The sequence below is a fragment of the Oncorhynchus mykiss genome, chromosome 11, assembly GCF_057628025.1.
Source record: "Oncorhynchus mykiss isolate SJ-2025 chromosome 11, ASM5762802v1, whole genome shotgun sequence".
Classification (NCBI taxonomy): Eukaryota; Metazoa; Chordata; class Actinopteri; order Salmoniformes; family Salmonidae; genus Oncorhynchus; species Oncorhynchus mykiss.
Genome location: NC_143032.1, coordinates 57734530 through 57760470, shown reverse-complemented (window position 1 = coordinate 57760470; position 25941 = coordinate 57734530). Strand labels below are relative to the sequence as shown.

Here is a 25941-nt window from a genome sequence, read left to right as displayed (position 1 = left end):
CAGGGGTTCTCATAAATGTTTACTCTGGTCTCCCATTTGCACAGTGGCCAGGAGCCAGTGGCAGATGCCTCTTATGTCTGTGCATCACAGCACTAAGTAGAACTCTCCTCCCATCCTATAATAGCAGTTGTGGTTTTCTGCTCAATTCTGTACTCCTTGCATTTGAAATAACTTCCCAACATGCAGTATCGGCAACCCAGCCGATCAGTGCCTAAATCACAGGTTTGATATGGTTTATGAGAGAGAAAAAAAACTTGACTTACATTTGAGCATCTTGACGGCCACTTTGGTGACCCTGTTTGGCTTCTCTTTGTCCATCCCTAAAGCCTCTCCCATCACCACCTGGCCAAAGCAGCCTTCTCCCAGGGGCTTCCCAAGCACCAGTCTAAGTGGGTCACAGGGATAGGAAAAAACAACAAATGTGAGATGATTGAAACAGACAGGCAATGCTCCCATTCAAAGGAGTGTGATGTTATGTCTGTATTTGATAGGTGTGTTCCAGTCCTCTGTGTACCTGTCTCTGGGCAGCTCCCAGCGTGGGTCCTGGGGCAGCTCGTACTCAGACACCCCAGACAGCATAGGAGAGCCGCTGGACGAGAGGCGGGAGGGGCGCACCAACATCACCCCGGAGTGGAGGGAGGAGCTAGAGTCCACTGACACCTGGAATACAGAAGCCTGCCGTTACTCTCTCATAGTGGAGCCAGGGAAGGAACAACAGAGACAGACAGACAGAAGGATATCCAGTGTGTGGACAGAAAATGATGTTAACCCTTCAAAATGTTACTTAAATAAGTCTGATGACACAAAATGTAACAACTAAAACTACTTGAATCCCAGTGGAAGCAGATAGCAGGATGAGACGAACACCTGCCCTCTACTCATACCAACCTGACTCACCTCATGGGCTCTTTGAGGAACCAGAAGCTCGAGGAATTAAGGTTTTTTATTTTCACAAGATAATGAACACTTCCATTTGATAAGAATAAGTGATAGGAATACGTTAAAAAAACTATTAAGATACCATAAAGATTACACTAAATGGGATGAGAAAGCAGAAAATGTATAAAGATATCAAACCCCCTATCTACTTTCTGTTACCTGTCTGCGCAGGGGGATGCTTTTAGCCAGCTTGTGGACAGCCAGCTGACTGTTGAAGTCACTTTTCTTGGACGAGGTGCGCATCTTGATGATGATGGCCACAGCCACCATGACAGCAATGAGGAAGAAGCCCACACAGTAGATCAGCACTTCCAGGTAGGTTTGGTTGGGTGGTGGGGAGCGGGGGACTGCTGGATGAGGGCAACGCGATGGGGGACAATAGGTCAGCCACACAGGGTCAAATCACACAACAGAGGTCCATGCATTCTCAAATATCAATCGCACTTTCACAACAGGCATGTAACAAAAACACTGAACACACACACACAAACACCACCCTGATACATTCACTAAGACCACTCAGCTGACATGTACAGAAAAACAGAGCCCTTAACACCACTGGCACAGAGAGCGGAGCACAAACTCCTATTGTGGCACCATAATCACTTCTTTCAGGCATAGGGTTTCACTCCACATTCTTTGCCAGTTTGACCAGCAGCCATAGTCTCTAGTGGCAGAGAATGGCCAAGTCCTGTTGAGCTGGGACAAACCCAAATAATACAGAGCCTTGTGCAAACGGATGAGCATTAACACGGATGTACATTAAGTTCAATCTCAGCTTCCTAAAACCATTTTATTTTAATATATTTATTTGTGTGTGCAAAGGCTCGGTTATTCAGGACAACGCGTGTTAACATCACAGACAAAAACCATGCCACTCCACACTATTACACATTTTTCAAACATACACTCATTCATAAATGTAATATATATACTGTATATATATATATATATATATATATATATATATATATATGTTATAAATAGAATGTGTTCAGTAGTTTAACTTAAGCTAATTATTTATTTAAAGTAAATGTCCCATTCTGACTTCCTTAGAGCACATAAAATGGTGGTTCTGCATAAAAGCCCAGTTTGGTTTTAAAATGGCTGCTTGTGTGGTGATTATTGGTACAAACAATAGTCATTATGATTCCCTTGTAATTTAGACATTACAAAGTTTGACATTGTCTCTCGCTCTGAGGATCAAAACTACCTATGGACTGAAGACACAAAAGATAAAATGTTTAATCTAATTATCTCCAAAATTTTACAATATGGTTTAAAATTAACATATTGGATGTTTCTTTTTACCTCGCTTTCCGAAAAACACCAGAATGACACAAACACCAGCAACACAAGTGAGCTGTCCTTGTGTCTTGAGGCTGAATGACAAGCAGCTTGATAATTGGACAAATGCCTATTCCAACCCAGAAGAATGAGCCGTCCACTACAGTGAGCCAATTATCAAAGCTAGCCTTAAGAGCAGGCTTCGTCCTCACAGCAGGAAATGACATCAGGGATATATGTCATTTGTAGTGCTTGTCAGAAAACATCAGCCTCACACAGAATCAAATGTAAACACCAAATTGAAACCAGAATGGGAAAAACAAGTTGGAGTGAAACACCAACAGTACTGCCAAACAACCCCTTCTGAATGGAAAACTTCATCTTAAGGCAGTCAAGTAGAAGTGCATTGTAAAGTTACCCGTTAACCATTTGAAACAATGTGGAAAGCTGACAAATGATTATGAAATTGGCAGAGGAAATGGTCATTTATGTATTTTTTTTTTGAGGGTATGAAACACCTAAACCTTCTGATTCAGGAGTTGTCAGTTGAGGTAGATTTTATGGGTCAGATGGGTTGTTTGGCATTCTGTGATTTCTGGAAATCATTTCTCAACATGGACCATACCATCCCATCCAGAAAGGTTGGATGAGCATGGAACCATGCTGACAGGGGAAGGGAGAAGGTTAGTATCACAACTTGGCCTGGCTTCCACACACATCCACATTGCTCACTGAAGTAGGGTCTACAGAGACCATATTCAGATAAATGTGGGCAGTGGATGGTCAAGCCAAAGTGGAGAGGAGGGAGGGGAAGGAGATCAGAGGAGAGAACCATTGATACCTTTAAAAACGATCAACCATGCAGAGTGATGAGAGAACCCGATAGAATTGCCCGCCAAGCAGGTATACTCCCCAGCATCATCAAAAGACACATTCCTCAGTTGGAGGATTTCCATTTCCTTGTCCGTGGTGTTAAGGCCAGCAGTCTAGAAAAGAACAATGGAAGCAGACCCAACAAGAGGCCCAGAGGAAAAATGGAGGCATGAGTAAAAGATTCTGAAAGGGAAAGACTTCTGGTAGAGGAGGGGACAGGACAGAGGGTGGGTGGGGTGTTCATACTCCCCTCTCAGTCCAACACCATCCCCCCCAAGAGTAAAAACCCATATCTGCCCTCCAGTCAGTTAGTGGAGGAGCTCGTTAGGTAGAGACCGCACCGCAGCACTGAACCCTTCACTGGACCATCACCATTTGAGAAGGAGCAGGGACGGACATCCCATACCCTAAAGACTCATCTCTGCATGCAAGAGATGGGCTACATGGAAAACCCCTCAGCAGAGCACACTCAGCAGAGCACACACACTCAGGGTAGCGTCAGGGTAGCCTAGTGGTTAGAGCGTTGGACTAGTAACCAGAAGGTGACAAGGTACAAATCTGTTGTTCTGCCCCTGAACAGGCAGTTTACCCACTGTTCCTAGGCCGTCATTGAAAATAAGAATTTGTTCTTAACTGACTAGTTAAATAAAGGTAAAAAAAAAAAAAAAAAATGTATTACTCAAGGCCACACACTTCACCATACAACAAATCCACGAGACAAACAGCAGGAGCTCAGGGAAAGGCTGAGTAAGACAGCTGAAAAGTAGGGGGGGGACAAGGCAGTAATAAGAGAGAGGCAGTCAGAGATCTGAGCAGAAGACTTTGAAGGGCGAGGGAGTGAAAGTAACAGCAGTGGATGGCAGGAGAGGCCCTTATTAGGAGGGCACGGGAGAGGCATGGGGCAGGAAAGAGAAAGCAGTCCAACATAAAGCAAGACTAAACACATTCAACCGCTCTGCTGGGAATTTTCCATAGTGTAATTTACAGTCAGGAGCACTGAGGCGGGATAGAAGGAGGGAGGGAGCGAGGGAGGAGAGAAACAGCTGAGGTCATCCCTAAACAAGTCCCTAGGTCTCCAGGTGGCCCTAGCAGCCCCTGGCTGAGGATCTCTATGTGCTGCTGCTGCGTGGGGCGGTTACCTTGGGCCTCATGCCTGACGATGGTCAGCCAGGCCGACTGATTGGCCTCTCCTATATAATTGGACACTTTACATATATACTCCCCGCTCTCCTCCTCAGTGACATTGTAGAGGGTCAACACCTGAGTGTCCGAGCTATTGACCCCAGAGTGCTGGAAACAAAAACATGTCATGTGCAACAACAAATCAAGATGAGGTTGTAACAAATGTCTCTGTTGAATGAGATCACAATCATTTGTTAGCATCGACTTTCCCCTCTCAAGCATAGACTTTTACAAGCCACAGAAAACTACTTACATAGAGGGATAAAATTTACATTTTAGTCATTTAGTAGACACTTATCCAGAGTGACTTACAGAAGCAATTAAGGTGCCTTGCTTAAGGGCACGCCGACAGATTTTTCACTAAGTCGGCTTGGGGATTAGAACCAGAGACCTTTTGGTTACAGGCCCAACGCTCTTAACTGCTAGGCTACCTACCTGCCACATCCTCGAAGAGGGATACTATTTGCCATCCTTTGCCAGACAGTCTTGAAGGGTTATAATAGACATGATGCAACAAGAAATAAAAATGATACAAACTACTCAACAAAAACATGCCCTTAAGACTGTACTACACAATTTCATTGAAATCTAATACGGTTTGGCTGTATTACTACACAGTTGTATGTCTGCATTCCCCCAAGCATAACTTAGGGTGTCATCTCTTACTTAATGGAGGTTTTCACATTTAGTTCCTGACTGAACAGAACAAACGCAGCTATGTTGTGTCCTGTGTAGACTGGTGGTGGACCCAGTCAGTGCGCTAAAGTGCCCCTACCTTGAGGACGCGGACGTAGGGTAAGCCATCAGGGCCAACGCGACTCCCATTGACCTCGATGTGCTTCAGCCACTGGATGTGAGGCTGGGGGTCGCTGAACACCTTACACTCAAACGCCACGTCACTGCCCACCACCGCAGTGAGATTGGCTGGCAGTCCGGCCTGCAGGATGGGTCTGTGTGGGGAACGCTCTGCAACGGATACACACAGACGCATGACAATCACATTAAAATACAAACATTAATAACAAAAAAGACACACAGCGATAACATACAAAGACACCTTAAATCACATACGAAGACACGTCAAAGACATAGTCGTGGAGAATCCTAGCGGTCAGCGCAACAGAAATACCTTGGTAAAAGCCACCATGGATTATCATTGGAAAACAACAGCAAATGATTAGGCTATGTTTCTAGTTCATTCCAGTAATGAATAAGCATTGAGGCATGGCTGATCTGGGAAAGTAAAAGACAACAGGAGGAGGACAGCTCTGTCAGTCTGGCCTTGGTAGAGGTTGATCTCAGGCCAGGTTACAAGGTTACCCAGATCTCATGTCCTTTCACTACTTACAGACGGTAATTTCACAGCCAGGGAAATAGCAGTTCCCCCAACTACTCTGCCGCCTGTATAATTGCTGCCATTTTCCCCAAATTACTGGAAACACAAGCTTGCAGACAAGTTTCGAGCCATTGCCCTGAGAGAGAAATGTTCTCCGGGTGCCATTTTGATGACTGATAACTTGCCAAACCATACTAATGAGCCCAGCATCTGGCAGGGAAACAAAATGTTCAGGCTTCATTTGCTTTCCTGATACAGAGATGAGTGTGGCGCTTTGCACACATTTTGTAGAATTACTCTGTCTGCAAAATGATCTCACAGTTGACCGAGGTTGGGGAGTGAAGTCACGCCAACACAGGCCCTGGCCGCAAATATCCCAGGAGACACCACTGTCTGTGGAGGTGGAGCTTTGATTTATAGAACCAATGGAGCATGAGTAAGTCACAGGGCAGGTCCAGGATGAAATAATAATTGCACCTTTTCAGACAGCTTCATTGGCAGGGCCACAACGTAAACAAGGTTAATAAAATTTAAAAAATGCTAATTTGACAACAGTTCAGACCATATGACTCTCTCCTTGGAAAAAGGGCACACCATTACTTTGATTACTAGGGCCTAGTGTTGTAAACCATTAGCGATATTGAACCAACAACACACTTAAGCTACATAAATATCCAATTGATGATTAAACCAGGTGAATGGATTAGCAAGGAATTTCCCCGATAGAAATGACCCGGAGAGGAAAGAGACTTACCAACAACATCCAGCTGGTAAGTGTGGTTGATGCTTCCATGTTTGTTTTCAACTACACAGGTGTAGTTCCCCTTGTCAGATGGCACCACAGACTCCATGATGATGGTCCACATGTGTTCTCGAACCTACACATTGGAGAAGAGAAAAGGTAAAATATTTAGTCAGAGGAGGAAGTATTGAATGCACTTCCAGGTGACAGCTGGTCCAACTGAAGCACTAAGACTTAAATAGATCCCCAAAGACCCAGACTTTCACAAAACGTCCTGTAACACCTACTATAAAACACTTTAGTGAGACACTTGTGTCTAGATTATAAAAAAAGATGGTCAAGCCAGCCTGATACAACACTACTCATTCATAAGTTCATTTCTGGAATTATTATTTTCTTTGACATTGGGGTGTACATAACCTCTCAAGAGCACATTTCATTTGTCATGCTGCTAGTTAGTTATTTGTACAAAATGGGGAAAAATGTACGAGTTCAATGATGTGTAATGAAATGCAGATCAAACCAAAATTACTTGTATTTATTTTACCATCCACAGGAAGGAGGAGGAACTTGCTATCAGTCATATGTCATATAATGTCATATAAAACTATATTGTGCTCCATTGCTTGAGGCACAGTACATTAATGCACTCTTGGAAACATATTGGAGCGGGGAAACGGTTTTCTTAGTGGTTACATGACTTGTCACAACCTGCTCTGGGAAAAACTGTAGTTGACGATGACCAGGTTACATCCTATGCACATCTAAGGCTAAATCCTGTTCTCTATATTCCAAGTTATTACTTTTCTTCCATATATCTGACCAAGACCGGCAGTGTGTGATTAAACTAACAAACCTCTCAGGCAATGGCGACATCAAACATTCGTACACAGGGCCTGCGTTAAGGTTTCCCTCATTTAGCTTAAATGAGCTGGGGTTCCACAGCTGCTTTTGGCCAGATGTGTTGTGCTTGGGTTAATACATGTGGTCTGTGTTATTCCCCCTGCCTGCCCTCTCCATACATTAAGACTATATAAACAATGGAGCTGTGGTCATAAAACCAAAGCGTGGGGGTGGGGGTTTGGGCGGCGAGCCTCGTTCATAGACGTCCCCAGCTGCCCATCTAGACCTTTGCACCTTGACTGAAAAAACAGCAGCCAGATGGTAAAGTGTGCTGCGTGGCGGAGTGAAGGCAGCTGAAAGGAAACTCCTTAATGTGTCCCGGGGGGGGGGGGCTGCCGAGGACATGGCTGGACAACACCTTGATGGGAAGAGCAGATGCACAGGACCCTAGACTCCTACAACATCCCAGCACATCCTACATGAGGCTGTCGCAAGCCAACACACTCACCTTCGTCCGCTACACGGCACGGATATGGTCAACTTTAAAAGCCAAGCGCACAGTATACACATGCTATCTGCACCAGGGAAAAGAAAAGGAAACAGACTCATCATCACCACCACGCCCATTATTGTTTACCCCGTCTCACTTCCTCTGTGACAGTGAGCTGTCCTGTCCTGCTCCCCAGCACTGAGATGGGGGAGATCTGCAGGATTTATTCCGTCTCCTCATTATAAACAAATTTCCTTTGAGAAGTTGGTTTTGCTATACGCAGAGAAATCTGGACTGAAAACAAATGCTGTAAACAGCAGATACCCAGATATGTTAAATGAGGACAGTCAGGCGTATTCTGCCTCCAGGGCTGAAATTGCCATCCTCGAGGCATGCTTTTTTGTGGCACAATCATCCCGTTGTGGCATTGGATTTCACTTTGCATTGTTCCCTAGTCAGGTGCGACATGCCTCTAATGCTGGGGGTGGGGGTTGGTGATGTAACAGTGACGAGATCACCATCACACCTGCACTCATGTTCAGGGAGTTTGGGGATATTCAATTAGGATAATACAGTATGGTCTCTAGCCATCCAGTACCAAGAGGTGAATACAGGGAGGGGGTTTACCTTGAAGCCCCCGATGCGCTGATCCCTCTTGAATTCCTTGCTGTTCTTGAACCACTTGAGTGTGGGGGTGGGGTTTCCACTGGCCTGGCAGCGGAACTTGACCGTCTTACTGGCTGGGACAGCATGCAGCTTTTTCTCCATCTTCTCGGGCTGAGCCCACTGAGGGGACATTGCTGAGGAACAATGGGGAGAAAGAGAGAACACTTAAAACACCCATTCTGACAGAAGAATTGACAACCATTGTGTGTGCAGGTAGTTTCCATCTGGCTTAGGAGAGTTCTATACAACGATCCACAACAACAGTACAAGTCAAGTGACAATTTCCAGTTTTGCTTAAAAACATACAAAACTCCAGTATAGGATTGCCTAGTCTCTTGGGGCCCAAGGTCGTCGTCAGGGGTGCCCGCCACGCTAGCTGCTTACTTCCCTGTGGGCACATGGCGTTCACCAGACGGCAGTAGCCAGCTGACCACGCCTGACTGGCTTTATAACGCAGCGTAGACAAACAGTAATCAGGGGACGTCTGGAATGTACTGAGTTTAGTCACCCGTGTGACATTCCTTACTCAAGTGTAAACAGCAGTGTGGGGTGCTACTGGCCCTCTGAATCACAACTGTGAACAAATCACTCTTATATGAACAGAAAATGCCTAATAGGTGAATCACATATGAAATGTAACAGGAAACAGGGCTGTCATGTTAAGTTCAGGGCATTAACCTCAACAGGAGCAGAATAGGGTCCAAGCCCAGACCTGGTCTACCATTCCAGTGACAGGTGGTAGGGCTGGGAGGATCAGACACTTACGTAAAAGCTTTTGACTGCTAGACATCTTTGCCTCCTCTGAGGAAGACTCATCCTCCTCGTCTTCATCTTCAGAGGATGCCAGGATATCAACTGGTGAATAGGCAGATAGGACAATATATGTCATTTGACTCGGGCTTAGCTGCATTACCACGTACCTTGAATTGTTTCTCTCTACAGGACCAGTGATTTGAGCCCTCAGTGGTAGCTTTGACCTTACCTGTGACATTGACAGAGAAGTAAGAGCTGTGGTTGCCAAAGGTGACGCAGGTGTACAGGCCAGAGTCAGCCGGCTCCACCCCCTCGATCTCCAGCTGGCCGTCTCGTAAGCGTGTGTGCTCCCCGTCCACCACCACTGCATGGTCTTTGGTCCAATTGACTGACTCGGTTTTACAGCTCAGCTCCAGTCGGTCCCCAGGGTAAAGGGTGTAGCGCTCTGCTTGGATTTCCACAGGTGGCACAGGGATGACTAGGGTACAAACAGGGAAAGGAGTGAGGGCCTGATCACCGACAACGATAAGACTATAGGGAGGAGGTCAGAGACCTGGCAGTGTGGTGCCTGGACAACAACCTCTTCCTCAATCTTGTTAAGACAAGACAAAGGAGCGGATTTTGGACTACAGGAAACAGAGGGCAGAGCACGCCTCCATTCACATTAACGGGGCTGTAGCGGAGTGGGTTGAGAGCTTCCAGTTCCTCGGTGTCCACATCACTAAGGACCTATCATGGTCCAAACACACCAACACAGTCGTGAAGAAGGCACGTCAACGCCTCTTCTCCCTCAGGAGGTTGAAAAGATTTGGAATGGGCCCTCAGATCATCAAAATGTTCTACAGCTGCACCGTTGAGAGCATCTTGACTGGCTGCATCACCGCTTAGTATGGCAAGCTTGACATCCGACCGCAAGGCGCTACAGAGGGTAGTGCGTACAGCCCAGTACATCACTGGGGCAGAGCTCCCTGCCATACAGGATCTCTATACCAGGCAGTGTCAGAGGAAGGCCCAAACATTTTTCAAAAAGACCCTAGTCACCCAAGCCACAGACTGGTAACGGGGAGAACAAACGGCAACCAGTACCAAAGCACAAAATCTGGACCCAACAGGACCCTGAACAGTTTCTACCCCCAAGCCATAAGACTGCTAAACAAGACTGCTAAATAGCTAATAAACGGCTACCCGGACTACCTGTATTGATCTTTTTTTGCACCGACTACGCACACACACATGCATGAATACTGACACCACACACACACACACACACTACTGTTTATTATCTATCCTGTTGCCTAGTCACTTTACCCCTACCTACATGTACAGTACATAGCTACCTCAACAACCTTGTACCTCTGCACATCGACTCATCGTACTGGTCGCACATCGTACTGGTACTCCTTGTGTACATAGTCATGTTGTTATTTTCTACTCCCTGTATAGAGCCATGTTGTTATTTTCTATGCCGTGTACATAGCCATGTTATGTTCTACTCCCTGTATAGAGCCATGTTATGTTCTACTCCCTGTATAGAGCCATGTTATGTTCTACTCCCTGTATAGAGCCATGTTATGTTCTACTCCCTGTATAGAGCCATGTTATGTTCTACTCCCTGTATAGAGCCATGTTATGTTCTACTCCCTGTATAGAGCCATGTTATGTTCTACTCCCTGTATAGAGCCATGTTATGTTCTACTCCCTGTATAGAGCCATGTTATGTTCTACTCCCTGTATAGAGCCATGTTATGTTCTACTCCCTGTATAGAGCCATGTTATGTTCTACTCCCTGTATAGAGCCATGTTATGTTCTACTCCCTGTATAGAGCCATGTTATGTTCTACTCCCTGTATAGAGCCATGTTATGTTCTACTCCCTGTATAGAGCCATGTTATGTTCTACTCCCTGTATAGAGCCATGTTATGTTCTACTCCCTGTATAGAGCCATGTTATGTTCTACTCCCTGTATAGAGCCATGTTATGTTCTACTCCCTGTATAGAGCCATGTTATGTTCTACTCCCTGTATAGAGCCATGTTATGTTCTACTCCCTGTATAGAGCCATGTTATGTTCTACTCCCTGTATAGAGCCATGTTATGTTCTACTCCCTGTATAGAGCCATGTTAATCTTACTTGTTATTGTTATTCAGTATGTATTTATTCCTTGTGTCACTGTTTCTATTTTTTATCTTATCTTTATCCCTACATTGTTGGAAAAGGACCAGTAAGTAAGCATTTCACTGTTATTCTACACCGATTGTTGTCCTACACCTACAAAGCATGTGACAAATACAATTTTGAGGGCTGAGTACCTTCCAGTACAATAGTATACATAAAAAAATGCAGGCCAGGTCCAACTAACACAATAACTTCATCACTGGGCAAATAGTAAAACCACAGACAGACTCAATTGTTCATATGATACTGGGAGATGCATATCAACATTTATGTAATAGTATACAGCAGGAGACAGCATATAGTATCCACAACAACCAGTCTTGAGGAAATGTAATTGAAGAAAAAAGTGCATAAATCAAAAGTGCCAAAAACTCAACCTAAAATCTGCAACATGTCTGACATTCGGTAAATGTCCAAAAAGCTCATATACTGTAATGCAACCATTAGTCTAAATGTTGTGCCCAGCTACATGAGAAAGGAATGACAAAGACAAGGGAGCAGCTCTTTCCTCGATGTCCCTGAAAGAACCATCGTCCACATTCACGGGCAGCTTATTGAATCTAGGCTCGTTTGCGTTTGCAGAGCTGAAAATCGAGCTTCAGCCTCTTACCTTTTTCACCCAATCCCTGCCTATCCTCTCCCTTAAATTAAATCTCACCCCGAATTAGTCAAGGGCCAAATTGTGAGGCTGGCAAGGAGCTCCTCGGGAGAGGAAGGTGGAATTAGATTTGAGGAATGGGGAGGAGGACGGCGACACAGAGATAGACACCTGAGCCCCTGTTCTCTACGACTACATAGTTGACCAGGGGGAGGGGGTAACCCAATTATGTTGACACATTGTCCATCACAACGGTGTTGTCTGTCTGGTTACAAAAGCACACAGCGTCACAAGCTAAACTTGCCTGGGAGTCTTGCTCTTTACGGGGAAATTTGTTGAGTAGACACTGGAACAGTATTAGAGGACAAAGTGGTCTGAATCCTAGCTATAGGCTGCGGACTGGGCGATACAGTGAAAAAGCCATCTTTGCCATTTCCAGATGGTAATGTCGGTCACAAACACTGTGGCCCAAATACATGTTCTGCATCCTTTGCCATTCTCATTGCTCCTCTGTCACAACTATCTGTGCATCTCACGTACCTACAGTGGGGCAAAAAAAGTATTTAGTCAGCCACCAATTGTGCAAGTTCTCCCACTTAAAAAGACTTACACTTACACTTCAACTATGACAGACAAAATGAGAGAAAGAAAATCCAGAAAATCACATTGTAGGATTTTTAATTTGTTTATGTGCAAATTATGGTGGAAAATAAGTATTTAGTCAATAACAAAAGTTTCTCAATACTTTGTTATATATCCTTTGTTGGCAATGACAAAGGTCAAACGTTTTCTGTAAGTCTTCACAAGGTTTTCACACACTGTTGCTGGTATTTTGGCCCATTCCTCCATGCAGATCTCCTCTAGAGCAGTGGTGTTTTGGGGCTGTTGCTGGGCAACACAGACTTTCAACTCCCTCCAAAGATTTTCTTTGGGGGTTGAGATCTGGAGACTGGCTAGGCCACTCCAGGACCTTGAAATGCTTCTTACGAAGCCACTCCTTCATTGCCTGGGCAGTGTGTTTGGGATCATTGTCATTCTGAAAGACCCAGCCACGTTTCATCTTCAATGCCCTTGCTGATGGTAGGCTTTGTTACTTTGGTCCCAGCTCTCTGCAGGTCATTCACTAGGTCCCCCCGTGTGGTTCTGGGATTTTTGCTCACCGTTCTTGTGATCATTTTGACCCCACGGGGTGAGATCTTGCGTGGAGCCCCAGATCAAGGGAGATTATCAATGGTCTTGTAGGTCTTCCATTTCCTAATAATTGCTCCCACAGTTGATTTCTTCAAACCAAGATGCTTACCTATTGCAGATTCAGTCTTCCCAGCCTGGTGCAGATCTACAATTTTGTTTCTATTGTCCTTTGACAGCTCTTTGGTCTTGGCCATAGTGGAGTTTGGAGTGTGACTGTTTGAGGTTGTGGAGAGGAGTCTATTATACTGATAACAAGTTCAACAGGTGCCATTAATACAGGTAACAAGTGGAGGACAGAGGAGCCTCTTAAAGAAGAAGTTACAGGTCTGTGAGAGCCAGAAATCTTGCTTGTTTGTAGGTGACCAAATACTTATTTTCCACCATAATTTGCAAATAAATTCATAAAAAATCCTACAATGTGATTTTCTGGATTTCTTTTTCTCATTTTGTCTGTCATAGTTGAAGTGTACCTATGATGAAAATTACAGGCCTCTTTCATCTTTTTAAGTGGGAGAACTTGCACAAATTGGTGGCTGACTAAATACTTTTTTGCCCCACTGTATATCCTTGATGGATTAAAATCCATACATTCCAACAATTATGATTCCAAGAACGTGGAATCCCAAATGCTTCTAGACATAATCTAAAGATCGCTTGGTTATGAACAGATAACCTACAGATTGATGTAAAGAAAAGTTAGTGTTGTTGAATCTACTCTCTTCCTGGGTCCAAAGAAGACAGATTCTTGGTGCGTTCATAATGAAGTGAAGACTGAACATACAGCACACTGCTACATGTAACATATACTAGGCTCTTCCTCCAACACAGGGAGCACACCCATATACCATACCCTCAGGACAACGTTAGCAAACCTGATCACAGTAATCCCTCCCTCCATCTCAACAAAGGCCCCTCAACAATAAAGGGGAGAGAGAAAGAGTGTGTGCACAAGAGAATGAGGGAGAGAGAGAGAGTTAGGGCCTGCAGTGGCAAGTTCTAGTGCCAGTTGCCATGGTGACCCTCAGTTGGGCCTAGTAAAGGTATTTCCTGGATCACATATGTCTGACAGGCCCTTAATCCCAGCAGGAAAAGGGGCCAGGGGGTAGGATCAACTTTCTCCTCAAAAACAAAACCAAAGGGAAGGGGGGGACGGGAAGCCCAGAACTATCCAATTGAGACTTGGGCTAAAATGTTAAGGGCTCCACCATGCTCTGTGTGGGGCCATGATCTTGCTTGTTTTTTCCCTCCTCGTCCTAAACCTGATAAGGCTATGTCAACATTAGTTATTAATCTAGCTAAATATCCCATGAAAGATGTACAAAATGTACATGTCACTGTTGTGAAGCAAAGTCAATCCGGTTTTATGATTACAGCTGGGAACAGCAACCAAGTACAATATTGTCATCACTATTGAGGAGCAGACATTAGAGGTCGACCGATTATGATTTTTCAACATCGATACCGATTATTGGAGGACACAAGAAAAAAAAGCCGATACCGATTAATCGGCCGATTTTTTAAATGTATTTGTAATAATGACAATTACAACAATACTGAATGAACACTTATTTTAACTTAATATAGTACATCAATAAAATCAATTTAGCCTCAAATAAATAATGAAACATGTTCAATTTGGTTTAAATAATGCAAAAACAAAGTGTTGGAGAAGAAAGTAAAAGTGCATTATGTGCCATGTAAGAAAGCTAACGTTTATGTTCCTTGCTCAGAACATGAGAACATATGAAAGCTGGTGGTTCCTCCGTCTTCAATATTCCCAGGTAAGAAGTTTTAGGTTGTAGGTATTATAGGAATTATAGGACTATTTCTCTCTATACCATATTTCATACACCTTTGGATGTTTTTATAGGCACTTTAGTATTGCCAGTGTAACAGTATAACTTCTGTACCTCTCCTCGCTCCTACCTGGGCTCAAACCAGGAACACAATGACATCGTTGTCGTGCAGAGTAAGGGGAACAACTACTCCAAGTCTCAGAGCGAGTGACGTTTGAACCGCTATTAGCGCGTATCCCGCTAACTAGCTAGCCATTTCACATCACATTGTTACACCAGCCTAATCTCGGGAGTTGATAGGCTTGAAGTCATAAACAGCAGCGCTGCTGGCAAAACGCACGACTGTGCTGTTTGAATGAATGCTTATGAGCCTGCTGGTGCCTACCATCGCTCAGTCAGACTGCTCTATCAAATCATAGACTTAATTATAATATAATAACACACAGAAATACGAGCCTTAGGTCATTAATAGGGTCAAATCCGGAAACTATCATCTCGAAAACAAGACGTTTATTCTTTCAGTGAAATACGGACCGTTCCGTATTTTATCTAACGGGTGGCATCCAGTCTAAATATTCCTGTTACATTGCACAACCTTCAATGTTATGTCATAATTATGTAAAATTCTGGCAAATTAGTTCGCAATGAGCCAGGTGGCCCAAACTGTTGCATATACCCTGACTCTGCGTGCAATGAACGAAAGAGAAATGACACAATTTCACCTGGTGAAATGCTAACCTTTCATCTGGTGCCTGCTAACCTGGATTTCTTTTAGCTAAATATGCAGGTTTAAAAATACATACTTCTGTGTATTGATTTTAAGAAAGGCATTGATGTTTATGGTTGGGTACACGTTGGAGCAACGACAGTCCTTTTTCGCGAATGCGCACTGCATCGATTATATGCAACACAGGACACGCTAGATAAACTAGTAATATCATCAACCATGTGTAGTTATAACTAGTGATTATGATTGATTAGGTTGAATGCTAGCTAGCAATTTACCTTGGCTTCTTACTGCAGTCGCGTAACAGGCGGGCTCCTTGTGAGGCAGGTGGTTAGAGCGTTGGACTAGTTAACCGTAAGGTTGCAAGATTGAATCCCTGAGCTGACAAGGTACAAATCTGTCGTTCTGCCCCTGAACAAGGCAGTTAACCCACCGTTCCTAGGCCGTCATTGAAAATAAGAATGTGTTCTTAACTGACTTGCCTAGTTAAATAAAGATTAAATAAAGGTGTAAAAAAATACATTTTTTTATTTTTTTTTAATCTGCAAAATCAGTGTCAACAATTACCGATTTCCGATTGTTATGAAAACTTGAAATCGGCCCTAATTAAATCGGCCATTCCGATTAATCGGTCAACCTCTAGCAGACATACCTTGCATACATAATAACCAGATTTCTTTCTTCTAAATGGGAGGATCAAGTGAGGAGCGCACATGCTGTAAGGACATTCAGTCAATGTCTAATTGAGGCCTGTCTAGTTTATGTATTTGGAAAGAAAGAGTCATCTTAACTAATACTGTGAGTCACAGTATTTTCACAAACAGTCATTCCATCATTATTTACATTCAGTAAGTGGTATCTGTGTGTAACTCAGAATATAAAAGGTGAACAGACAGCTAGCCCATTAGGAAATTGTGGCTCAGTTAATCCTCCTGCTTCAATGATTGGATCAGAGACCATATTTTCAGAAAGCACCCCAGCTGGAATATTCCTGCTTGCATGCTTTCTTCCAACTATTTGGAAAAATTGATTGACATTCCTGAAAATCAACTTAATTACACAAAATCATGAAAGGTATTTTGACCGAGAAGTAAGCATGCAAGATAGGGTTTGAACAAAAAAAAGTTAGTGAGTCTATGAGCGCAGGACTGAATCCAAAAATGGAACATATCAGTCTATAGAACCTGTGCTGGCTTCCAGATAGGAAGCAATATGCCATGTGAATGACTGTTGGGATTTCCTGCCGGAGTGGAATAGCAGACAGGAATAGCAGGAAGTGAGAACACAGGGTCTATTAGCAAACGCAAAAGTTTACATTAATGGGATAACCTTTGTTTAAAGTTTTTCAATGGCCAACATTTCCATCTGGACCCTAAATGGGAGGATCAAGTGAGGAGCGCACATGCTGTAAGGACATTGAGTCAATATCTAATTGAGGCCTGTCTAGTTTATGTATTTGGAAAGAAAGAGTCATCTTAACTCTACTTCATTAGCACCATAACATCCCTGATGTTCAGCAGGTATAGTGCCTTTAACCCCGCTCTCTGTATACAGTGCCTTTAACCTCTCTCTCTGTATACAGTGCCTTTACCTTCTCTCTGTGTATACAGTGCCTTTACCCTCTCTCTGTGTATACAGTGCCTTTACCCTCTCTCTGTGTATACAGTGCCTTTACCCTCTCTCTGTGTATACAGTGCCTTTACCCTCTCTCTGTGTATACAGTGCCTTTACCCTCTCTCTGTGTATACAGTGCCTTTACCCTCTCTCTCTGTATACAGTACCTTTAACCTCTCTCTGTGTATACAGTGCCTTTACCCTCTCTCTGTGTATACAGTGCCTTTACCCTCTCTCTGTGTATACAGTGCCTTTACCCTCTCTCTCTGTATACAGTACCTTTACCCTCTCTCTCTGTATACAGTACCTTTAACCTCTCTCTCTGTATACAGTGCCTTTACCCTCTCTCTGTCTGTATACAGTGCCTTTACCCTCTCTCTGTGTATACAGTGCCTTCAGAAAGTATTCACACCCCTTTACTTTTTCCACATTTTGTTGTGTTACAGCCTGAATTTAAAAAGGAGCTAATTGAGGTTTTGTGTCACTGGCCTACACACAATACCCCATAATGTCTAAGTGGAATTATGTTTAGACTTTTTTACAAATTAATAAAAAATGAAAAGCTGGAATGTCTTGAGTCAATAATTATTCAACCCCGTCTAATGGCAAGCATAAATAAGTTCCGAAGTAAAAATGTGCTTATCGAGCCGCATAATAAGTTACATGGACTCACTATGTGCAATAATAGTGTTTAACATGATTTTCAATGACTACCTCATCTCTGTACCCCACACATACAGATAATTGTAAGGTCCCTCGGTCGAGCAGTGAATTTCAAAACAAACAGAATCAACCACAAAGACCTGGGAGGTTTTCCAATGTCTCGCAAAGAAGGGCACCTATTGGTAGATGTGTAAAAACAACAAAATGGTGTATCAATACACCCAGTCGCTAAAAGATCTATAGGCGTCCTTCCCAACTCAGTTGCCAGAGAGGAAGGAAACCGCTCAGGGATTTCACCATGAGGCCAATGGTGACTTTAAAACAGTTACAGAGTTTAATGGCTGTGACAGGAAAACTGAGGATGGATCAACAACATTTAAATGACAGAGTGAAAATAAGGAAGCCTGCACAGGATAAAAATATTCAAAAAACATGCATCCTGTTTGCAATAAGTCACTTAAAGTTCATTTCAATTTTTCTGCAGTTTTACTTGTCATGAATACAAAGCGTCATACACTACATTGTCAAAAGTATGTGGACACATGCTCGTCAAACATCTTATTCCACCCTTTGCTGCTATAACAGCCTCCACTCTTCTGGGAAGGCTTCCAATAGATGTTGGAACAATGCTGCGGGGACTTGCTGTAGCATTACATTTTCCCTTCACTGAAACTAGGGGGCATAGCCTAAAACCATGAAAAACAGCCCCAGACCAAACTTTACAGTTGGCACTATGCATTTGGGCAGGTAGCATTCTCCTGGCCATCTGCCAATTCCAGATTCATCAGTTGGACTGCCAGATGGTGAAACGTGATTCATCACTCCAGAGAAAGCGTCTCTACTGCTTCAGAGTCCAACGGCGGCGAGCTTTACACAACTCCAGCCAACTCTTGGCATTGTGCATGTTGATCTTAGGCTTGTGTGCAGCTGCTTGTCCATGGAAACCCATTTCACCCATTTCAAGCTCCTGACGAACAGTTCTTGTGCTGACGTTGCTTCCAGAGGCAGTTTGGAACTCGGTAGTGAGTGTTGCAACCAAGCGGTTGCTTAGCGGTACTGTTCTGTGAGCTTGTGTAGCCCACCACTTCATGGCTGAGCCGTTGTTGCTTCTAGACATTTCCACTTCACAATAACATAACTTACAGCTGACCGGGGCAGCTCTTGCAGAGCAGAGGTTTGACAAACTGACTTGTTGGAAAGGTGGCATCCTGTGATGGTGCCATATTGAAAGTCAATGAGCTCGTCAGTACCAGACATTCTACTGCTTAATGTTTGTCTACGGGGATTGCATGGCCTTGTGCTCGATTTTATATGTAAGTCAGCAACGTGTTTGACTGAAATAGCCAAATTCACTAATTTGAAGGGGTGTCCATACACATTTGGTGCAAATCCAACACTGAGTACCACTCTTCATATATTCAAGCATGGTGGTGGCTGCATAATGTTATGGGTATGCTTGGTTTTTATTGGGGAGGTAAATGGAATAGAGCTAAGCACAGGCAAAATAGTATCTCTCTTTGTATTTTCAAGTAAGTTATCTTAGCGCACTCACCATCTTGAGTGTTATAAACATGTGGAGGCTTGAGTATTTGTTTGTGGCTTGTTTGTCTGTGAGAAGGATTGGGATTAAAAGGCCCTCCCTAGAATTATATATTGTTTCCCAGTGGAATCTTTTGACTGTGCTGTCCTCCTGTCCTGAGGCCTAAAAACATGACAATTTCCACATAAGCTATTTTGTTTCCCACCCACGTGCAAAAAGAATGTGACCAAATGCTTCTACCGTGATGGTTTGTGGACAGCTGAAGCGATCAGTCCCCCAGCGGGAGAGCACAGGGAAGGGACTGGAGGAAATGCAGAGGGGGCCCAAGATAGTACCTGACCATTTGGGTATGAAAACTGTTTGGAGAAAGACAATGCATCATGCTCCCCACCCCACTGGCAATATGTGACTTGTTTCAGGAAACTAGGTGTATATAACGTGTCACTACTTCACACGAGAGGCATTTGAACATAAACATAACTTTTTTTTAATCAAAATGTGTTTTTTGGCAGAAATGCCTTCTGGAACATGTGAACTTAACAACCAACTTGTATGCCATCTGTAAATATGAATACAATTGTTAAATGACGAGCCTAGTTGGTTTAGCCACAGGAAAAGACTGGAACCTTCCAGCTAGCAATGATTGGCTGAGATAATGGATGGGCTGGACATGCCGAGAGAGGAGCTGCGATTGGTCTACCATGTAGAACGCTTCAGTCTGTAACTGAAGGGCTGCTCAGTATGTGTAGGTAATCCTTTCTAACATAACTTTTTTGAAAGATATCACAAATAACTGCAAAAGTGTTCCTCTACACTTTCTGGAGGACAGTTTTGAAATCAGTAGAATTTCCCGGTGGAAGCAGAGTAGGATAGCTAAGGAGGTGAGGAAAATTCTGGCATCTGATATGCGGGTGGAGTCGAAAAGAGAACACTGTTGTATGAAACACCCATCTCTGGATTATATTGTAATGGCTCTCGAGTGGCGCAGCAGTCTAAGGCACTGCATCTAAGTGCTAGAGGCATTATAATAGACCCTGGTTCGATCCCAGGCTGTATCATAACTGGCCGTGATCGGGAGACCCATAGGGCGGCGCATAATTGGCCCAGCGTCGTCCAGGTTAGGGGAGGGTTTGGCCGAGGTAGGCCATCATTGTAAATAAGAATTTGTTATTAACTGACTTGCCTAGTTAATTAAATACAGGCAATCATGGCATCCGTGACAGAGAAGGAGAAGCATGCATCCATGTAAGAGCATCTATCTAGCTACAGTTTCAGGTTTAAACATTTAAGTTAACGCGCATTGTTCCTCCACTTAACTGGCTGGCTCGTTAGCTAACATTAAGTGTATGATCTGTGTAGTAACATTATTCGTATCTCAGAGCCATTTGCATTGCTAGTTATATAGCCTAATGTTAGCTAACTAGCTAGTTAGCTAGCTAATAGTTTATTAGCTTCCTGCAGATTCATGCAGGGTATTAACATTATGAGTTGGGATTACAGTTAATTGTTTAGCTAGCTGGCTAGCTAGCTAGCTACATGTCAAAACAAAAAAGACTCCACTATGCAAGGTACCATTTCATGTGCATGTGAAACTTTGATTTATTTGATATAGTGTGTGTTTACCAGAGACGGTAACGTGAAGAACAACATGACCTTCACCAGAATCAAATTAGGATATAACGTTAGGCCAACGAAAGTGTCCAAGTTCTAAAATGATCCAGTAGAATGCCCTGCTTTTGTTTCGAGACTCACAACCGTAGGCTATTTTCTGTAATTAGCTTGCTATAAACTTTTAAATAATTATCTTGGTATGAGTTTATTTTTCTGTGATAATTAATACAAATTAGCTAAAAGTTATGACGTTGTCAACTATATGATGTGGCAATTATTTGAACTGGCTAGCCAGCTAACTTAACGTTAGCTAACAAGCTAGAAAAAAAAAAGTTTTTTTTTTTATATACTTATATTTTTGTATATACTTATTTTCCACCATAATTTGCAAATAAATTCATAAAAAATCCTACAATGTGATTTTCTGGATTTTTTTCTCATTTTGTCTGTCATAGTTGAAGTGTACCTATGATGAAAATGACAGGCCTCATCTTTTTAAGTGGGAGAACTTGCACAATTGGTGGCTGACCAAATACTTTTTTGCCCCACTGTGTGTGTGTGTGTGTGTGTGTGTGTGTGTGTGTGTGTGTGTGTGTATATATATATATATATTGTTTAGAAAGTTGCTTTTAGTTGCCTGGTTTGCTTTATTGACATATACTAAATTCATGTTTTAAAGGATGGGTTTATTGGTGTTAAAATACACCAGTTATACTATTTTGGGCCACCAGGCTGTTGATGCTTGTGAATCCTTAAAATAGATGGGTGGGGCTAAGACTTAAGAGGGTGTGAACTATGCTGAATGGGTATAGACAAAGAAGAGCTCTACGTGTACCAAAACATTCAAGGGCCATTTTCTCAAAAGTTGATCAACTTTCAAAGCATAATTACTTTCACATTGTTCCTCAACTGTAGTGTATGATATACAATTTTCTAGCTCTTAGTCTCTACTTTTATCCAATGTAAAAAACACCATTTCAAATGTTGCTACCTAAGAGCTGGGCGGTCACATATCCAGTCTCTCTCATTCTAGTTGTAATTAAAAATAAAATAAAACCATAAAAACCATCTCTCTTTTGGTTTAAAAAGGGCTCCTAGGGTTTCAACCTTAAATAAAGGTTTTTAAAAAGTTGTAGCTCATTTATAGTTTCTCTGGCAGTTAACTCATCCCTCTGTGACAGAAAAAACTATTTTCATTACAAAGGAGGAGAGGATAGGAGCAGGAATTGCTAGCTATGTAGTGTAGCTGCCTGGGCCTGAGGCTACAGATGGGAGCTATTTACTCCCTCCCTGTCTCAGTGTTGGGATAAACACAGCTCTGCCCAGTTTTATTTTAAGGCTTACTGCCCAAAAAAAGACCCTCTTTCATAATTACTCTAATTATAATGCTGGGCTTTATTATATTCCATTTGCAGCACTCTACTTCCGATTCCAGAGTGTAAACACCCAAAACTATCCACCCACAAGTCCAGGCAGCCATTACAGTACTGGAATTCAGCCCAAATAAACATTTTTCAGGATTCTATTTCAGTGACTCTATTCCATTTTTTTTCAGCTGTGCTTGTGCAACAAATAGGTAGCCTACGAAAAAGCAACTTAGAAGTTAGCTATCTGAGCTTTACAATAATATAAAAGAGTAGATACTGAGAGCATACAGCAAAATGTCTCCAGGGTTACAAATGCAGCCCTGTCAAGTTAGATCCAGTTAGGCTCACTACATTACATCAAATACAGGGAAATGGGAGGGGGCTACACAGACTACAAAGAGAAAAACTTCAAACACTGGAAAAGTCTCCAGATTATTGCACAGCTACAGAGATCAGGGGAATTAAAGAATTACTGGTCAAATGGAGTGCTTGTTAAATAAATAACTACATCTCATCTCTAGATCCATCTACGGATGTAAATTAATAATAAAAAAGGCCAGCATATGACCCATTTGAAAAGGGTCTGGGATAAGAGCCAGTCAAATATATTGTGGTTCATTTTGACTAGAAAACATGATGAAGAGAAATGTGACACACAAGAAGACATTCCATTCATACAGCTACATACATTTAGGTGATGGACTGGCGCCATATATGTGTATATTTTAAAAGAGGCCAGGTGGGAGCCTTACCTTCATCAGGGATGGCAGGCCGGGCCTGGGATGGTAAAATGTGGGCAAGCAAGGCCAGAACCACCAGTGTACTCCGCACCGCCAACATCCTGTGAGGGCCGCTACAGCTGTTGATTGCTCTGTGAATGTAATGCCATCGGGACCGCTGGGGAATCAGCACTGAGCCAGTCACTGTGCCAACCTGGAGGAACAAAAACACCACAAGGTGAAACTGTGCTCACAACTGAGGCATGTCAAACACAAATGCAAAGTTATGAGCCTTTGTTGAGTGCCTTGCATAAAACGAGAGCTTTGAGAGTTAGCGTGCGGAGGAAGAGTAGATGCTGAGCTGTGCTGAAACACTCAGACGGATTTCTCATAAGGGATCTATTGCATTTCATGCCAAACTCACTCATTATTCATGTAAAAACTAACACTGCACAATTGAGCATGAACAAGTACAGCAGATTTTTTAAACAGCATTGTTGGTTAATAAGGTCTTGTAAGTAAGCATTTCATGTAAGGTATAATACACCTGTTGTATACGGCGTTGTATGTGACAAATAAAGTTTGATTAGATTTTTTTTTATTTTCATCGATTTTTGGACAGCATGATTTTGAATTTCAAATGAGGTGGTTTGCATTTTTTGCAAATGCAGATAATCCCAGTGTGATAAGAAAATAGAAACAAATCATGCATCAGATTGTTCAGGTATTACAAAACAAACAAGTGAAATTGTATTACGTAGTTCTATAGTAAGAACAAAAGAAACAAAAAAAAAAAGAGGCATGATACATTTTCATGGTCTGTACGTAATAGTATTACTACATACAAACCCTGGGAGGCGAGTTTAAAATGTTTCACTGTCAAACTCATACAGCTAGTCTCTAATTACACAGAGGAAAAAGGTTATTTTAACACACATTGTAACAAAAAGCATTTCTATGCAACAGCATCTAAAAAACCTTTCTTCACAACCAGTAACTTTAAATAAGCGTGTTCTAAAAAAGGCTACAATGAGTGTTAGTCATCTTCTTGCGAAGATACAACAAGGACGATACAATTAAGAATGAAGAGAGGAAACAAAAGGTGAATTCCTATAGGGATTCATGAAAGGCCATAGATAACTGGGCAAGCAGAGCTCATGTCACAGACAGGGGGGGATGGGTAATCCCAAGAGCATTGAGAGTTTTGCTCCCCCATGGCTGTCGATGGCATAATGAAGCTGAGGATGTGTCGTAAATAGGCACGCTGCTGTGGGTGACCCTCACATGCACATCTGCTCGCCCCATCACCCTGCAGCATCTGGCCAGGGAGATTAACACTTGCCCCTAATTCCCATAATCCCCCTTTAGGAATTTGTTAAAGGACCCCAAACTCAGGGTTGTTATGTGATACCCCTGTAGAGAGGCAGCCAAGATGTAGTTTCCACACTTACAGATCTATCACCTAACAGTTGGTTTTGGCCCCAACCCCCATTTGTTCTCATGCCTGTCAAGTGGTGTGAAACAAATCCTTGTTGTAGGGTGGAGGCTTCTGAGAACTAGCCAAATTGTTGCATTAAAACAAATCATGAAGTAGAATATACACAATTAACTTACAGTTTGTCCAAAGTATCAAGCATTAAAAGACATATGGGAATATTAATAATCTCTAGAATGAATCAGCAATAAACGTGAGGAGATATAGGATGTGTCAGTGCATGTGGTAACAGTCTACATAGTTCACTTATGTAAAAGCAGGTTGGTGTGATCCAGATTCTACAGATCCAAGCAAAACAGAAAATAATCCAATGGAAACATCCAGTGGAGGTCAGGTCATCCCCATGACTCGACAGAGGAATAATGTTCAGTCAATTCTCATGGTCTTCATAACTGTTCTCCACTTAAACATGTTCCTTGTACTGTCATCTAAAGAAATTCAATTTCACTTTCCAAGAATGGCCCAGTGTTCCGGCAGCTGAGTTGGATCAGAGGGTCCCGGGGGATAAAGGAGCTTGGTCATCACAGGCCCGTAAGCAGTGAGTCAGTGCCTGGTCAGGCTCCAAGTATCCACTTCAGCTGCCAGACAGAAGTCCACACAGCCAACCACGTTCCCCGAGCGCGACCACTACACAACCATTTAGACAACGTTTCGTGATGAAGGAACAAATGGGGTCTTCGGGGAGTGAAATATGATGCAGCGGCCCACTTCCAAGTTTGTCAAGTGCAACCTGTGTTTTTACTGTAGGCCTATGCTAAAAACATACCGCACAAGACACACACTAATGGTGAGTGAATGTTTTCTGAATATGACGTCAATCAGAAAAACCCATCACCTTTGACAGTTATTTTTAAATTCACATAAAAGGGATAATTGACATGGACAAAGTGTTCAGGCCTTGGTTGTGGTCTGCTCGTCTTTCCTGGAAACTTTGAGAAAAGCACACAAAATAGGAACAAGACATGAAATTAATGTATTCTCAGCATTTCCTATAACTAAGGAGAATAACAGTCATTGACATATTATGCATTGTGAGTCTGCAGCAAAGCTTGACTCGTGTAAAAATATCCTCCTCATCTCATGGATGTTACAAAAGATGTAGCCTCTGACAGTTGACACTAATATTGTTTTTATGGGTCCTTGAAATGGGACCCTAAGGCTGCTTCAATACAATTACACTGAAAGTAAGCAGACATTTATCCAAGTAAAAAAAAACATTTTCTCCCAAACAATAGCTGTGGGGGGGGGGGGGGGTCACTGCTCATCGTGTCACATAGCCTCCACTGCATTTACGATCACACTGAATCCACACTGAGCCACACTAGTTGAGACAG

At 42.8% G+C, this 25941-nt stretch overlaps 1 protein-coding gene across 12 annotated transcripts in view; it reads right to left on the bottom strand.

The window, feature by feature from the left end:
* Nucleotides 1-25941, bottom strand: part of fgfr1a (fibroblast growth factor receptor 1a) — a 43494-nt gene that overhangs the window by 6122 nt on the left and 11431 nt on the right. For 4 of the 12 annotated variants that reach the window (XM_090190577.1, XM_021621448.3, XM_090190578.1 and 1 more), the window contains exons 2-11: nt 23146-23326; nt 9341-9589; nt 9124-9213; nt 8320-8492; nt 6372-6495; nt 5057-5247; nt 3068-3212; nt 1099-1289; nt 515-660; nt 264-385 (exon numbers count right to left, since the gene is read on the bottom strand). In XM_090190577.1, the coding sequence (XP_090046703.1) occupies nt 264-385; nt 515-660; nt 1099-1289; nt 3068-3212; nt 5057-5247; nt 6372-6495; nt 8320-8492; nt 9124-9213; nt 9341-9589; nt 23146-23233 (1519 nt within the window). In that variant the 5' untranslated portion in view covers nt 23234-23326. Of the gene's footprint in view, nt 1-263; nt 386-514; nt 661-1092; nt 1290-3067; nt 3213-4238; nt 4390-5056; nt 5248-6371; nt 6496-8319; nt 8493-9123; nt 9214-9340; nt 9590-23145; nt 23327-25941 lie in introns of all 12 variants that reach the window. The other 8 variants (XM_021621443.3, XM_021621446.3, XM_036935832.2 and 5 more) reach the window with 3 other exon arrangements.